We start from the raw sequence: 15,485 nt of genomic DNA, 5'->3' as shown, positions 1-15,485 counted from the left end.
CCAAGTTTCAAATTTAATCCAAATAAAAATCAAGCAAATGAGAGAGGGCAAAAACCAGGCTATCACAAAACCTGGGAGAGGCGGTCCGGCCCAAACCCTAGAAGCGCTGCCGAAGCCACCCAAATTTACCAAGTTAAAAGAGCGTTGTCGTCGAGGCCACCCCAAACCCTAGAGAAGCGTCGAGGCCACTAATATGATTCCTTGTTGTGATTAGCTAGCTAGGTCTACATTTGCCAGTAATATATCCATCCGTCATGTTTTGTATAATAATTGTCATGTTGTAATATTTGCAGAAACTATGGAGCACGACCGAGACGAGGAAGCAGAAGAGGTGTTGGGGGAAATAATCGCAGCCGGAGGTGATGTCTTGTCGTATCTCAACGACACCGATGGTCTGGAAGGAGAGGGTGAAGCAGACTACGGTGATCGAACAATGGAGGAGAAGGACATGATTATGATGGCTCCGGTGACTGAATGCCGGTGGAAGAAGGACACCGTGATGACGGCTCCGCTGACCGAACGGAGTCCGGCCAGGTATATATATATATTAGTTAAGCCTGTGCTGACTATAGCTAATTGATGCATTAATTGTTTTGGTATGTACGCATATTAACTCTCTTCTTTCTTCTTTTTTCTAGCCCTCCGGATAGAGCACAACTTCGGTAAAGAGACGAGGCCTGAAGAAAAAGTTGCGCTCGGAAGAAAGGTTCACGATCATAGCAATCGCGCACGATGGCCAACCGATTGAACCCATCCAGACCAAGGAAGCATTTTCTGCTCAGTGCGGGGTTCTTGTTAGGGACATGATCCCGATCAACATCCACCAATGGTATAAGCCTAAGAACGAAGACCCTGAGGTGTCTTATGTCAACGGTAGGCAGAAAGATGATCTTTGGACCGCGCGGAAGGCAAATTTCATCCTACCGCCAGAGGAGGATCCGGAGAAGCTAGCTATTATAGAGCCATTGGTCAAGTATCATGCTCTTAAGAAGATGGCAGATCTATTCAGGAGGCGGAAGAATGAGCTGAAAACAAAGTTTGTCGACAAAGAAAAGACACAAGAATTCACCGGCCGATTTGAGAAGATCAGAGATCACTGGGACGCATATGTGGCCCACAAGACATCGGACAAGAGTAAGAAGATGTCTGCGACAAACAAGATAAATGCTGCGAAGAAGGAGCATCACCATCGCACGGGGTCAAGTGGCTACCTCAAAGCCCGGCCGTTGTGGGACAAGGCTGAGAATGACCTGCTTGATAAAGGGGTCGAACCAGAGACATTGAACTGGCCAGACCGTTCAAGGACTTGGTTCTTCGGGGTTGGCGGAACCTTGGACCCTGAAACAGGGAAGTGCGTTTGGACGAACGAGCAACTGCGAATACCCGTCACGACTATATCGCCGCAGCGCAGGAAGGGACGTTCATTCCCGACAGAGAGAACGGCGAGCTCACAATGGCCCTCGGGAATCCTGAGCACCCTGGACGGACACGAGGCACGCCAGGCTCCGTTCCGTGGAAGGCTGGGTTTTCGGATGCAGGCAGTTACAAAGGCCAGCAGAGGAGGAGGAAAGTGGAGCAGACCCGGCTGCAGGCGCTGCACGCAAGGGTAAAAGCGCTAGAGGAACGAGAAGCAGTTCACAGCAAGCGACCTGCCAAAGCTACCCCCGAAGCTACCCCGCCATCTCAGCGGAGAAGCAGCGTGGCTTTCACCGAGCTGCTTCAGGAGCCTGTCTTCACGGCTCCTACTAGCTACCCCGTGGATGTTATCACGGAGTCTCAACATTGCCATCTTATGACGCAATGGCAGAACTTCAAAGTCAAGGCGGCTGTCGGCTCTGTTGCACCTCCTGAACCCGGCGCAACTTTTCACTGCCGGCCGATTCCAAAAGGATATGCTAGGGTGATGGTGGATGAAATAACGGAGGGATTTGAGGAGCTCGAGCTTGACCACCCTACCGGTGAAGGGGAGACTCGGCTGGGTTCTGCTCTGAAGACTCCATGCCTATGGCGGAAGGAGTTCATCAACCTTCCTAACTGGACGCCTCCTCCTCCTCCTCCGGCGAGTCAGGGCACTCCGCCTCCTCCTCCGCCTCCTCCTCCGGCGAGTGATCAGGGCACTCCGCCTCCTTCTCAGCCTGCGTCAGCGCGTTCCAGCAGCCCGCCTCCTCCTCCGCCTCGTCAGGAAGGGCGGAAGAGAGATGCCGCCGCTTCGGCTGCTCTAGCGCGTCGTAGTCCTTCTCCTCCGCCTCGTAAGCAAGGAAAGAAGATAGCCGCAGCCGCTCCGTCTGCTCCGGCATCTAGCAGTACAGCCAGAGCCGGGAGGCAATACAGATTCGGTCCATCTCTCAAGCCTGTAGAGAAGTTACCATACGAGAGGACCATGGAGGAAAATGCGGAGATCTGTCAAGCCTATGTGAAGAACTTCTTTGAAACGCAAAAAGCTAAGAAACATCCACCTCCGGAGGAGAAGATAGATCCGGTGAAAGCAAAGCGCACTATCGATGCCCTGAAGAAACCACCACCGTCTCCGCCGAAAAACAACTATGAGCGCATTATTGAAAGGTCATATATCGAAGCGGAGCGGTCGGGAAGTACTATCAGTGATCGAAGGTTAGCAGAACGACGAGCTGGGAAAAAATTGCCCAGCTCGGCGAACAAGCGAACCAATCGTGCCCCCCGCTCAAGGTGTCTAGCGATATCGTCGCTAATCATCCGGAGATTTTTTCCCGGTACCAATCTTGGAGATTACATGAACGACGACGATGCACATTTTGATATGATGGAGGTGGACGAATGCAGAAAAGCAGAAATCTATGATATTGGATTCATTAACACAAATATGATATATGAATTTACGGTTAAATTTCATGCCAAAGACACCGAGGCCAACTTTGCTCAAATCATTGCTAATAAATCAAAACAAAGATGAAATACTCTTTCCTTACAACTTCAAGTGAGTTTTACTGTCTTGTGCATATTCGGTTTCCCTTATTACTCGAGGTTATAGTAATGTAATTGATGAGTTATCCATGCGTGCGCAGCTTCCACTATATTCTCTTAGAGATTAAGCTTGAGCAGGGACTAGTAACCGTCTTAGACTCGAGATGAAAAGATCCCGAGGACTATGCGGACATGACTAAAATGCTCAAGAAGTAAGTTCAATCGATCATTATCGCACCATATCGGCAACTTTGTTCATTTCCTGATATCAAGTAATTGTTTTCTTTGTCTCGCAGGGTTTGGAAAGTATTCACCGCACAATCTCCGGGACTACCGGGGGAGCTGTGATTTAAATACCCGAAAGCAAGTACTGCTAGCTAGCTAGTTCCGCGCATCACCCATTGATTCTAACTACTTTCATCAATGCCATTTATAATGCTTCATTATCAGTCTGATTGACCTCTATTTCTCGTAAAGTGCTTGTGGCAGGAATCCGGGAATGATTACTGTGGATACTACGTGTGCGAGTTAATCTACAACGCGACTAGCAAAAATAAGCGGGACTACTCTAAAAGACAATATGAAGTGCGTAAGCAATAATATTCACAATTTCATTTTATTACACCATCATTTCTGTTGAGTTTCATTCATATATATGTATTAACCCCCTTCTTCAAATTAGACGTGGCAGATGCAGGATGAACTCCTACCATAAGATCACATGAAAGCAATTCAAGAGGAATTGGCGGGATTCTTTCTTGATCACGTCATCAATAAAGCCGGAGAATACCATATGGAAGTTGAGTACAGATATTAGGGGATTATAAGAGATCTTATATTGTATATATGTAGCCAGTAGTAGCGTCGGATAGATATACGAAAACTTGTTGTTCGACCAATCTCGCGGAGAAGGAGAGGTCGATATCACTTCTCACTGTATGCATATGTTCATGATGAACTTCTGTACTTAATGGTTTCCTTCATTTGCTTACTAGCTAGAGTGTCGAGTCCTCTCTATACGTATAGTACGTAGCGTCGACCAAGCACGGAGATAAGAGAGGACACTTCTCTCTATTAGCTAGCTAACACAATATATGAAATACCTAAATTAACCCTACAAAACCCCCCAAACCCTCCCCCCCCCCAGAAAAAAAAACAAAAACACTAGCCCCTGAACTGCTGACGCGTGGTAACTTATTGGTCCCGGTTGGTGCTACCAACCAGGACAAAAGGCCCCCCTGAACCTCATCGTCTATGCGTCCGGCCCCCACTTCTCTTTATAGCGCTGGCGACAGGGGCCACCAACCAGAAGAGGGTTGGGCACCCCCGATCAGGGTACATGCCAAGGGGCCTATTGAGCCGTTGAGCTCAAACGGGTGGAGATCAATCTAACATTTGGTGCTGCTCATCACCTGAAGTATTTGGCAGGAAAGGAATGGCGGGATCTTTGAGAATCAACACACTGCCGCTGCTAAAGATAGTCGATCAGGTTATTGCCGACGCCAAGCATTGGGCGGAAGCGAGTATGGGTCGTTTCGTTCAACACTAGCCGCCGCTGTTTTTTTTTTTTGTCGTTTGTTGTAGACCTTGTTTCTTGTGTTTATCGGCATGGGTTGTCATAAGCTAGATCATGTGTTCGGACTATTGGTCAGATGTTTTTCTCTATCTTAGTATAATACATGTACTACGTCCGTCCTGATTTATTAATCCCCTTTGTATTATATGTCAAATTTTGACTGTAAATTTAACTGATAAAATGTTAATGCATGCCATAAAAATAGTATAATTGAAAACTATGTTTAAATACGAATCCAACATATAATTTTTGTTGGACGTGCAATAATATTTTGTTAGTTAAATTTTTAATCAAAAGTTGACACAAGATACAAAGGGGACTTATAAACCAGGAAGGAGGTAATAGCTCTCATGCATGGTTCCAAAAAACAAGTTTGTTTTTTCAGAATTGGAGCTATGCTGGTTACAGCGTTCTTGCTATTGCAAAGTCAGGAGCGCACTCCGGGCACCTGGAGCATTCTAGAAGAAAAAAAGTATTTTTAATGATCTATAGAAAATACTTTATTTAAACGAAATGTACAGAAAAAAAAAACGAAAGCTGACTTATTGGTACGACAGGCCATACTGATTGCTCAACACAATGACAAAATATCGTCTGAAGTTCACACACCCACGCTTGAGGAAAGCTCGTCTCAGTTAATATTGTCACTCCAACAAAGAAACAATAACAAACTGATTGATTGACACAAAGTGATACTCCCATCCAAAATATAATGCGCCCACGCTTCTTAAGGTTCAACTTTAACCATAAATTTAACCAACGAGACCGATTGCGGCGAGAGAAAAAATTATATAATTGAAAACGTCTTTTAAATACAAATTCATTGGTATAATTTTTGATCCCACCGCAGTCGGTCTCATTGGTTAAATCTATGATCAAAGTTGAAACACAAGAATAGAGGAAGCACTATATTTTAGAACGGAGGAAGTAAGAGACAACAAGCAGCAGCAAACTTCCAAAATCACCAACAAAAATAAATAAATCGTCTACTTTTGGTCGGCCGGCCGTCAAACGATATCACTCTCCCCCATGCCAGCATACAGTACAACTTATAAAGTTTATAAATATCCAAATGGAGTAGCCAGTGTGCCCTTTCCAATTAAGAAAATTGAAAGCGTTGGTCCCGCCAAAAAAATTGAAACATGGCATGCAATCAAAAACATGTATTCAAACTCGTGGCAAAAGAAACTACTACCTCTCTACTAAAATATAAGACGTTTTTGCAGCTCAAATTGAACTGCAAAAACATTTTATATTTTGATACAGATGAGTAGCTTGTTTTTGGCAACGGAGGCAAAAAAAATTGTCTCGTCCATTAATTAAGCACAAGAGAGTTGCTCAGTTAGTTAATGAAACACCAGACGAAAACAGCAGTGGGGAATCTTGGACAATGGGCGAAAGCCCGATCCAGCAATATCGCGTGAGTGAAGAAGGGCAATGCACGAGGAACTACTCACCATGAATCCACTAATTGCTGCTGCTGCTGTTATGGCTGCTGGATTGGCCGTAGGGCTTGCTTCTATTGGACCTGGAGTTAACCATCACAAACCGCTAAGCGGCACCCACACGTGCCACTTCGAAGAGGGTCTCATCAAGACAGCACAACGACACCATCATCGTCACTTCTCTCCTAGAGGCATCATCGCCATCGCAAACTCTAAGAAACAACTCCGACTTCACCATAGACGATCATGGAACCAACCCACACTGGACCTGCGAAGTCACATGCAGATCCGCACCGGACCTCAGCCACCACGACAAGACATCATAGCTCTGACGCCGACCGAGAGCTACGAAGAAAAGTCACGCAAGGCTGGCGTCGTGGAAGATCACCGAACGGACACCTACTGCTCGTCATCGTACGCCGCCGACTTCACAGCAACAAACCAGCCTAGGCCATTCCACGAACACATCGAAGAAAGAGCCGACTACCTCAACCAATGTCATGTCTCCTACATCGCTCCCTGCGACACCATTCCCACAGAAGCCTCGACGACAACAGCACTGGTCCCTCCTGCTAATGCCCAACTCCACGGAGAAGCCGTCGAGAGGGGAAACGACACCAACGTCCGATCACAAAGGATCTAGGGTTTCCCCCGGAGCCGAATCTATGCGGGAGGGGTGCGACAGCAATGCTGCATGCCTCCAAGGTCTACAACGACCACAGCCACCGCAATCACCGGTCACCTACCGAAGCCAAGACATACAGGGTCTTCACCAAAGCTTCCAAACATCCTACCCGCACCGCCATCAACAACTCCACCGAAGTCAAAGAAGCCCGCCGCCGGAGAGACCAACCACACCTTGCGGAGGCCAACGGGCGGCCACATGCAGCGCCAGCCGTTAAATCTGTCAACCGTCGACCGGAAGCCAGGCCATCGGACACAGCACAAACCACCATGCCTTGCCGAGAACCATGCCGGCGAGTGACCAGAGGTGTGCAACCCGAGGGCAAGAACCACCTCGGTTTCCAGCCACGTCCAAGCTCCATACGCGTGCCCACCGGAGGACAGAGACAGCAGATTCGACGGACAAAGATGCAGCCGTGCTCCATCACCACAAGACTGCTCCACCATGCCGCACCAACAGCAGCACCTCCCCGTGCCACTGCACGACCTCCAGACGATAGATCCCAGTCCCTTGTGCACCCGCACAGTGTCACTGTCGGACCCCTTGTGCCGCTCGCGCCTCGCCAGATGCTCCCAACTCGCCCAGCACGGCGCAAAACCATGCAGCTCCACCCAACACACCTATGCCTCGCCAGAGGCCATCGTCGCAGCACCGCCCTGCCCGGCCCCTTGCGCGCCTCACGCACAACTGTGCTACGCGCCCTGCATGCACGGCACATGTAATTGTGTAAAGAAAAAAAACAATGCAAAATGAACGAGATATAAACTAATTGTGTAACGTTAGATGACATGGCACATTCATAGATTCATCACGATGGCCAGAAATGTGATTCTTTCATGATCGTCTGGGCCAAAAACGCACACAGAAACTTGAAAAGTTCTATGATACAATCACAGACGGGTGCAACCAAAAACTGACTGTCTTGTATAACAGACCATGCCGCAAGCACAAGACACTCACCTAATCACACTACCACAAGCGTCAAAAGCTCATCAAACAAACAAGGGTTGAGAAAACCTCATCTCAATCAATATATTATGGATCCTTCATTTCGAGTTAAATGAGATGAAACTAACATTCTATAACTAAACACTTCCAAAATCTTTGGTTATAAACCTGTCATCAAACTGATAACAGACATCCAGGAAGCCAGCTACAACTAAATAGAATAGGCAACACACCCTGCAAAGAGAAAGAGAAGCACTAGCTAGTGAGTTCTCACATTTCTGGGCATGTCATGCTTGTAAACAAGGATTGCAACTTTCAGGAAAAGAGACTACATAGTGTAGTGATATCAATGCAACATAAAAACACAGGTAGCAAGTAAAGATAAACACGCTGTGATCTTAAATACATTGTATTAAGGCAACCATCCAAAAGCCCATCTAGCTCATAATCCCTATTTCTGGATTTCTAGACTTAAGGGAAACATATGCAATCCAATGCAAGGAATAAAACATCTCAAATACCTAAACAACATGCGTACAAAACGGTACAACAAGCAAATCAATCATACTGCATGAGTGATACACTAACGAGAAATAACAAATATGGAGGTCATTGGAGGCAAGGCTGTGAAGAATTGGTCGATGAGTAACTCGTCAACCAAAGCACATCCTCGTACTATGAAACCACAGCACTTCATATAGGGCCCCAACTTCCGAGCACCCCACAGAGAACCTGCAGGTATTTCGAAGCTAGCAAAAAGACCTTCCCTCAATTGGCATGGGGCCCTTGAACGTGCATAACAATCAGATGCAAAAACAGAAATAGTTCATGCCTAGCATTCTCGGGTTGACTATGCGTGAACTGATTTCACAATATTTACCAACTCTGATGCATTGGAAACACTGATGGGGGAACCAACAGGGTTATCTGGTTCAGTGCATGCATAATTTTCACAAGCGAAACAAAGACAAGTCGAATCCTCCAGAGACTAATACATCACCAAGAGCTACCAAAATCAAACAAAAACTTAGATAGGAGTAGATGATGCTAGAAATGTATACACAATAGCACAGCAAACAAAACTCACCAGTCACTACATGCTAACTTTATATGCCACGATTATAAGGGTTATGATTGAACAAGTATGGGGGTCATTGGAGGCAAGGCTGCGAGAAACTGGTCGGTGAGAAACTCATCGACCAAAGCACATCCTCGTACTATGAGACCACTGCATTTTATCTAGGGCCCCAGATTCCGAGCACCCCGCAGAGAACCTGCAGGTATTTCGAAGCTACTGAAAGAGCTTCCCCCAAATGGCATGGGGCCCTTGAATGCACACAGCAACCAAAACGTATAACAATCTAAGATAAAATCATTTCAACACTTTGAGATAACAAATTAGGCCATGGTCGTAGGTATCTAAATGGACAACAATCACTGAAATAAACACACATTATACGCACATAAGACGCTGAAGAATTAGTATCAGGACACATTCTACCTTTAGGTGCTGCTGGGGTACATGAAGACGCGGACCTTCTTGCCCTGCAGAACAAGAATCACCGGACAACAAACACATCAGCAAAGGGCACGACGGATAACGATGGTGTGCGAAGGCGCAAGCGAGCGGGGGACTCACCATGGAGGTGGCGGGGAGGTTGGACCGGAACTGCGCGCGCACGACGGCGGAGTTGCCGTGGGGGCGCGTGACCTTGCCCCAGATGCAGCGGACGGTGGTGCCGCTGCTCTTGGTCTTGGCCTTGTAGACGTAGGCGATGCGCTTGCCGGCGTAGTACGACACGTCCTCCTTGGTGCTCACCCCCTCCACCTGGAGCAGCGACGTGCTCTCGTACTGGTTCGACTTGGACCTGCGCCGCCGTCGCCGCCGCAAAACCAGGTGAGAAACCTCTCAACGACAGCACGGATCGAGAAACGGAGAAGGGAGATGGACGGTCACCTCTTGTAGCCCAGGATGGTGCCCCGCACGTAGAGCCTGACGCGCTGGCCCTGGCGTCCCTGCACCATTGTCGCCGCCGCCGGTGGCCGAGGAAGGTGGTGGTGGGGAAGGGGGAGGAGGTGGCGGCGCGGAGGAATGAACCCTAGAGCACGGGGTTTTAAAAGTTTCTGGTCGTGGATTGGACGGTCCAGATTGCGCGGCATTGGGCTAGTGATTTGTCTCAAGATCCCCATCACAGAAGCCCATGGCCTTGTTGATCTTTTTTGCCCTTTTTAGAACCCCTGGGCCTGTAGATAAAAGGCTGAGATAATGGACCAGCCTGTCTCCGTGTGGGCTATAGTCATCAGTTATACTCCCTCCGTCCCATAATATGAGAGCGTTTTTGACATTAGTGGTCCTGACCCATAATACGGACGGAGTAGCATATTTGTCTAAAAAAATCAGGTATAGCATATGTTTTTCTCTCCAAACATGGTCTTGACCCATCCATTTTAAGAAATTTCTTATCATTCAAAAAAAATGTTCTCATGGTTTTAACTTTTTTCCTCATCATTCAAAAAAAAGTTACAACGTCTATTTGGAAAATGTTTAACACGTATTTAAATATTCAAAACAATGTTTTCAAAATGTTAATAATGTATACAAGAAATGTAGAATGTGTATAATAAAAATTAGGCATCAAAACATACATTTGATTAAAATGTAGAATGGGTATTAAAAATGTTAAACATGTTTTCGGATTTTGAGATGTATACAAGAAATGAAGAGTGTGTATAATAAAAATTAGGCATCAAAGCGTACATTTGATAAAAATGTTAATCATGTTTTGGAAAATGCTAAACGTGTATAAAAATATGTTCCTATTGTATAGGAAAAATGGACAATGTGTGTGAAATTTTTTAGACATGTGCTGAAAAGAACTAGGAAATGGGTAAGGAACGTAGAAAACCATAAGAAAACCGAAACATAAACCGAAAGAAAAGAAATAAACAACAACAAAAGGAAAGAATGAGAAGACCAAAGATAACCTCTAAAGAAACACCGAAAACCGAAAAACCAACAAAAACCCCGATGATAACCAATGCAGTGAAAAAAAGAGAGAAAACAACCCACGCCTAAACACTGCTCCCGCAATAACCAATATTGGGTCAACCCACGCCTATATAACGTAGGTAATGAAAAAAGGAACCCAACATAAAATCTCTAATGGATTTGCATTGGCATATAGCTTACAACCTTGTCTGGTCATGACACATGCATAAGAATTCTCTGAAACTTGTTATTTGGGGTTAGATATTTGCAATGTAAACTGCTTGTCCTCGTTGGATCTCCGAGTAGGAGAGTTTGTAGTAGGGAGAAGAGAAGCATTGTAAGGAGAGGAGTGTGAAGAGAGAAGACAATGAAAATCATGATAACCTTTAGAATTATGTAGATAGGGCTACATTAGCCCTTTGGGCACAAACAAGCTTTGATTATTCTCCTCAATGCGAACACATGCTCATTAGTCCCACTCGTGTCATTTTACTGTTACAACTTTGCTAGGAGATATGTGGTTTGGGATGTGCTTCTCCAATCAATGATCTTAATGACAAATGTCTATTAAGTTTTGGATATTGTTGAATGTATATGATCTATTGCTGCGTGCTTAGCCCCGTTTGTCGTCTTCATATAGCACACATTTTCTTACATTACTCTACAGGGGAGTTGTAAGAAGGATATACATTTCTGTTTTGTTCATAACTTGTGTGGCACTCTCGTAATATTTACTGATTTTGTTAGCGAAATTGGTGATGTACACTTTTATCGGAAAAAAGAGTCGAAGGAGACCGTGGTAAGGAGATACCCATTGTGGGATTTTTCCTCGGGTACATTTTAATGCTAAGGTTTATGTGGAGTTCTTTCTTTTGGAGTCATGCCTAATGTGGAGCTTTGCCAAGTGTCAGCTAAGTGTGCAAGCTTGATTCCCAATCTTGAATGGGGTGTTTGTTTTCCTGTAAAGAAATATCTTGGTAGATTTAACCTTGTAATTAAGCAAATTAGTCATTAGCAACGAGGGGAAAGGAGTGGATCTACATACCCTTGTAGATCGCGAGCGGAAGCGTTCCAATGAACGTGGATGACGGAGTCGTACTCGCCGTGATCCAAATCACCGATGACCGAGTGCCGAACGCACGGCACCTCCGCGTTCAACACACGTACGGTGCAGCGACGTCTCCTCCTTCTTGATCCAGCAAGGGGGGAGGAGAGGTTGATGGAGATCCAACAGCACGACGGCATGGTGGTGGATGTAGCGGGTCTCCGGCAGGGCTTCGCAAGCTTCTGCGAGAGAGAGAGAGGTGTTGCAGGGGAGGAGGGAGGCGCCCAAGGCTTAGATGTTGTTGCCCTCCCTTCCCCCACTATATATAGGGCCAAGGGAGAGGGGGGGGCGCAGCCTTGCCCCTTCCTCCAAGGAAGGGTGCGGCCAGGGGGGAGTCCTTCCCCCCCAAGGCACCTCGGAGGTGCCTTCCCCCTTTAGGACTCTCCATTTTTTCTTATCTCTTGCGCATGGGCCTCTTGGGGCTGGTGCCCTTGGCCCATATAGGCCAAGGCGCACCCCTTACAGCCCATGTGGCCCCCCCGGGGCTGGTGGGCCCCTTGGTGGACCCCCGGACCCCTTTCGGCACTCCCGGTACAATACCGATAAAGTGCGAAACTTTTCCGGCGACCAAAATAAGACTTCCCATATATAAATCTTTACCTCCGGACCATTCCGGAACCTCTCGTGACGTCCGGGATCTCATCCGGGACTCCGAACAACTTTCGGGTTTCCGCATACATATATCTCTACAACCCTAGCGTCACCGGACCTTAAGTGTGTAGACCCTACGGGTTCGGGAGACATGCAGACATGACCGAGACGCCTCTCCGGTCAATAACCAACAGCGGGATCTGGATACCCATGTTGGCTCCCACATGCTCCACGATGATCTCATCGGATGAACCACGGTGTCGAGGATTCAATCAATCCGTATGCAATTCCCTTTGTCAATCGGTATGTTACTTGCCCGAGATTCGATCGTCGGTATCCCAATACCTAGTTCAATCTCGTTACCGGCAAGTCTCTTTACTCGTACCGCAATGCATGATCCCGTGACTAACGCCTTAGTCACATTGAGCTCATTATGATGATGCATTACCGAGTGGGCCCAGAGATACCTCTCAGTCACACGGAGTGACAAATCCCAGTCTCGATCCGTGCCAACCCAACAGACACTTTCGGAGATACCCGTAATGCACCTTTATAGTCACCCAGTTACGTTGTGACGTTTGGCACACCCAAAGCACTCCTACGGTATCCGGGAGTTGCACGATCTCATGGTCTAAGGAAAAGATACTTGACATTGGAAAAGCTCTAGCAAACGAAACTACACGATCTTTTATGCTATGCTTAAGTTGGGTCTTGTCCATCACATCATTCTCCTAATGATGTGATCCCGTTATCAATGACATCCAATGTCCATAGTCAGGAAACCATGACTATCTGTTGATCAACGAGCTAGTCAACTAGAGGCTTACTAGGGACAGGTTGTGGTCTATGTATTCACACATGTATTACGATTTCCGGACAATACAATTATAGCATGAATAATAGACAATTACCATGAACAAAGAAATATAATAATAACCATTTATTATTGCCTCTAGGGCATATTTCCAACAGTATGTGTAAATGCTCACGCAACAACAAACCCAAAGTGGACTTGTGATCTGAACTCGCACAAAGATTTAACCTTGTAATTAAGCAAATTATTCGTTGGCTTGGAATCCTGCAACTGTAAACTCCGAGGGTATAATCTAGATCGAAAAACATGTTATTCTCAGTGAATTTTCTGGTGAGAAACCAAATATTTTACAATGACCTGGAAGACCGATGTCGCTTGTTTTTGTTCCGGACATTGTGTGCCTCTGGCTCAGTCAATTAGTCTAGCCTCCCTTCCAAGTAAGACTTTTTCTGGACTCCGCGTGGGTCTCATTCAAAGGAAGGCATGGGCTTTTTCTGGACTCCGCCTGGGTCTCATTCATAGGAAGGCATGGGAGTAAGACTTTTCTGGACCCCGCATAGGTCTCATTCGAAGCAAGGCATGATATGATCCTATTGGTGCTCACTTAGCCTGTTTTAGTGTTGATATGGTCAATATTTTAGCTGTCGGAAATAAAATTATTTCCTTTTTGTTCATAATATATGTGTCTAGACTCTAACGTTTAACGGTTTCGTTGGAAAAAATCAAGGATAACCATTAATTCTTTCTTGCTAAAAAATGGCTTATGGCTAAACACTTGAACTGAACTGCAAAAGCGTCTTACATTTTGAGACGAAGAGCGTACTTCCTAAGAAATTTCGTTCTTAGGTTGGTGTGGAGCTCTTTCTTTGCATGACGTGGAGCTCTACTAAGTGTCGGTTTGCAAACTAGACTCGCAAGTGTCAAGTCTCCTGGAATGGGACGTTTGGTTTTCCTAGACATAATAATCTGACCATGTCTACATGTAAACATCAAGGTGAACTTGTCATACGCGCAAAGATTTAACCGTGTAAGTAATCAAGCAAATCATTGCCATGGAATTCCTCCAGTCCTAAATTATGATAGTAGAAAAATATGTACCACTCGGAGAAATCGTTGGTGTGGATAGAAATATGCTCGCAGATACAAACGAATCAGGCAAGGAATTTCCACGCAAACAGACATTGTAATTGTGCGACTTCGTCTTTCAAGTCATGTAGCATCGGCGATGCGTGTGGACTGACTAGTGATTAGTAGTACATGTCGACTGTATCGTCAAGGCCTTATACAATACTAGATATTTAGGGAGCTGTTTAGAAAAATAAACCAGGTTTTTCTGAGCTGCTTAGAAAAGTAAACCAGGTTTTTTTAAAGCACCGGTGTCTATTTCTATATAAGAGAAGTCTAATTAAACATCTACCCTCTATAAATAAACACCGGTCTTTCTTTAAGCACCTTCCCTAAGCGTATTGCATTGTACAAGGCCTAATGATGCTACATCTAGGCTTCTCTGACAACAATAACATAGGCATTCATGTCATCATGTATAGTGGATTATATGGATTCGAACTGGTCATTAGTTACCGATTTCTCGGCGTGTCATTATAGTTAAGTGGCCATCACAAGTCTGAACCTGCCATGTCATGGATGGAGAACATTTTGCTTACTTGTCATCTAGCTTAGCTATACTAGCTTGGAACGGGTCGGCAACATGGTGATTTTTTTCTTTTTGAATTGACCGGGCTGGTTTGACAGTTGCGGTGGCAGAAAAAGACGAGGATATGTAGCCAGGAGAGGTCGGACTCAAGGTGCCGGCATATGTCACAGTCTCGGTCTCCGGAGTCCCTGTTGTACGCCTACGTCGTGACACAAAACTGACATGTTAAAATGGAATTGGCACGGAGTAACAGTCAATTTCCTTTTGCCTGAAAAGCAACAGTCCACTTGGGAGGTGCATACGAAAGAACAAAGGGGGCTGCCTATTTATAATCATCCGTATACTGAATTTGTAATTTGGTTAAGTCGATTTATGAACGAAAGAACAGCCGATTTTTCCGCGTCTCCCTGTCATTGGTAATGCACCATAGACCCGTCCTCCGCCACCCGTCGAACCATTGTGGACTGTTACTCACGAACCATGTCGCTCACTCGCACCAGCCCTACCCAAGCCGCCGCCGCCATCCGGACCATTTCTCTACACATCCCTCCTCCATCTCTCCGTGTCGGTAACCACCCCCTGCATCTGCATTCGTCAACCCTTTTTCTCGTCTCCACCGGCGACATCATGGTTAGGCACATCGTCCCTATCTCTGGCTCGGTCCTGCCTCGCCCTCGATGGAGACGCCACAGCTGACTCACCACCTCGCCCTCTTCTTCAACAAAATCGACCTACCCC

The 15,485-nt window shown here is 46.1% G+C and overlaps 1 protein-coding gene across 3 annotated transcripts; it reads right to left on the bottom strand.

Moving 5' to 3' along the window:
• Window positions 1–4,867: 4,867 nt before the first annotated feature.
• Window positions 4,868–9,715, bottom strand: LOC123183000 (60S ribosomal protein L35a-1). 3 transcript variants are annotated; one of them, XM_044595721.1, is made up of 4 exons: window positions 9,552–9,666; window positions 9,234–9,462; window positions 9,096–9,139; window positions 4,868–4,974 (listed from the first exon to the last, which is right to left on the bottom strand). In XM_044595721.1, the coding sequence occupies exons 1-3, from the start codon at window positions 9,617–9,619 to the stop codon at window positions 9,098–9,100; spliced, it is 339 nt and encodes a 112-aa protein (XP_044451656.1). In that variant the 5' UTR covers window positions 9,620–9,666; the 3' UTR covers window positions 4,868–4,974; window positions 9,096–9,097. The 3 variants fall into 3 exon arrangements, with proteins under 3 accessions (XP_044451656.1, XP_044451655.1, XP_044451654.1); XM_044595720.1 differs by lacking the exon at window positions 4,868–4,974 and adding an exon at window positions 5,294–7,347; XM_044595719.1 differs by lacking the exon at window positions 4,868–4,974 and adding an exon at window positions 7,431–7,828 and having other exon boundaries at window positions 9,552–9,715.
• Window positions 9,716–15,485: the final 5,770 nt, after the last annotated feature.

Source organism: Triticum aestivum, chromosome 1D, assembly GCF_018294505.1.
Source record: "Triticum aestivum cultivar Chinese Spring chromosome 1D, IWGSC CS RefSeq v2.1, whole genome shotgun sequence".
Lineage (NCBI taxonomy): Eukaryota > Viridiplantae > Streptophyta > Magnoliopsida > Poales > Poaceae > Triticum > Triticum aestivum.
Note: the sequence above shows the minus strand (reverse complement) of the source record. Positions and strands in the feature narration are given on the sequence as shown.

Coding starts and splice junctions, on each gene's coding strand:
- LOC123183000 (XM_044595719.1), bottom strand. CDS start 9,619: ATGGTGCAGGGACGCCAGGGCCAGCGCGTCAGGCTCTACGTGCGGGGC. Junction 9,463..9,551: donor ACCATCCTGGGCTACAAGAG/GTGACCGTCCAT, acceptor ACGGCGGCGCAG/GTCCAAGTCGAACCAGTACG. Junction 9,140..9,233: donor ACCTCCCCGCCACCTCCATG/GTGAGTCCCCCG, acceptor CTTGTTCTGCAG/GGCAAGAAGGTCCGCGTCTT.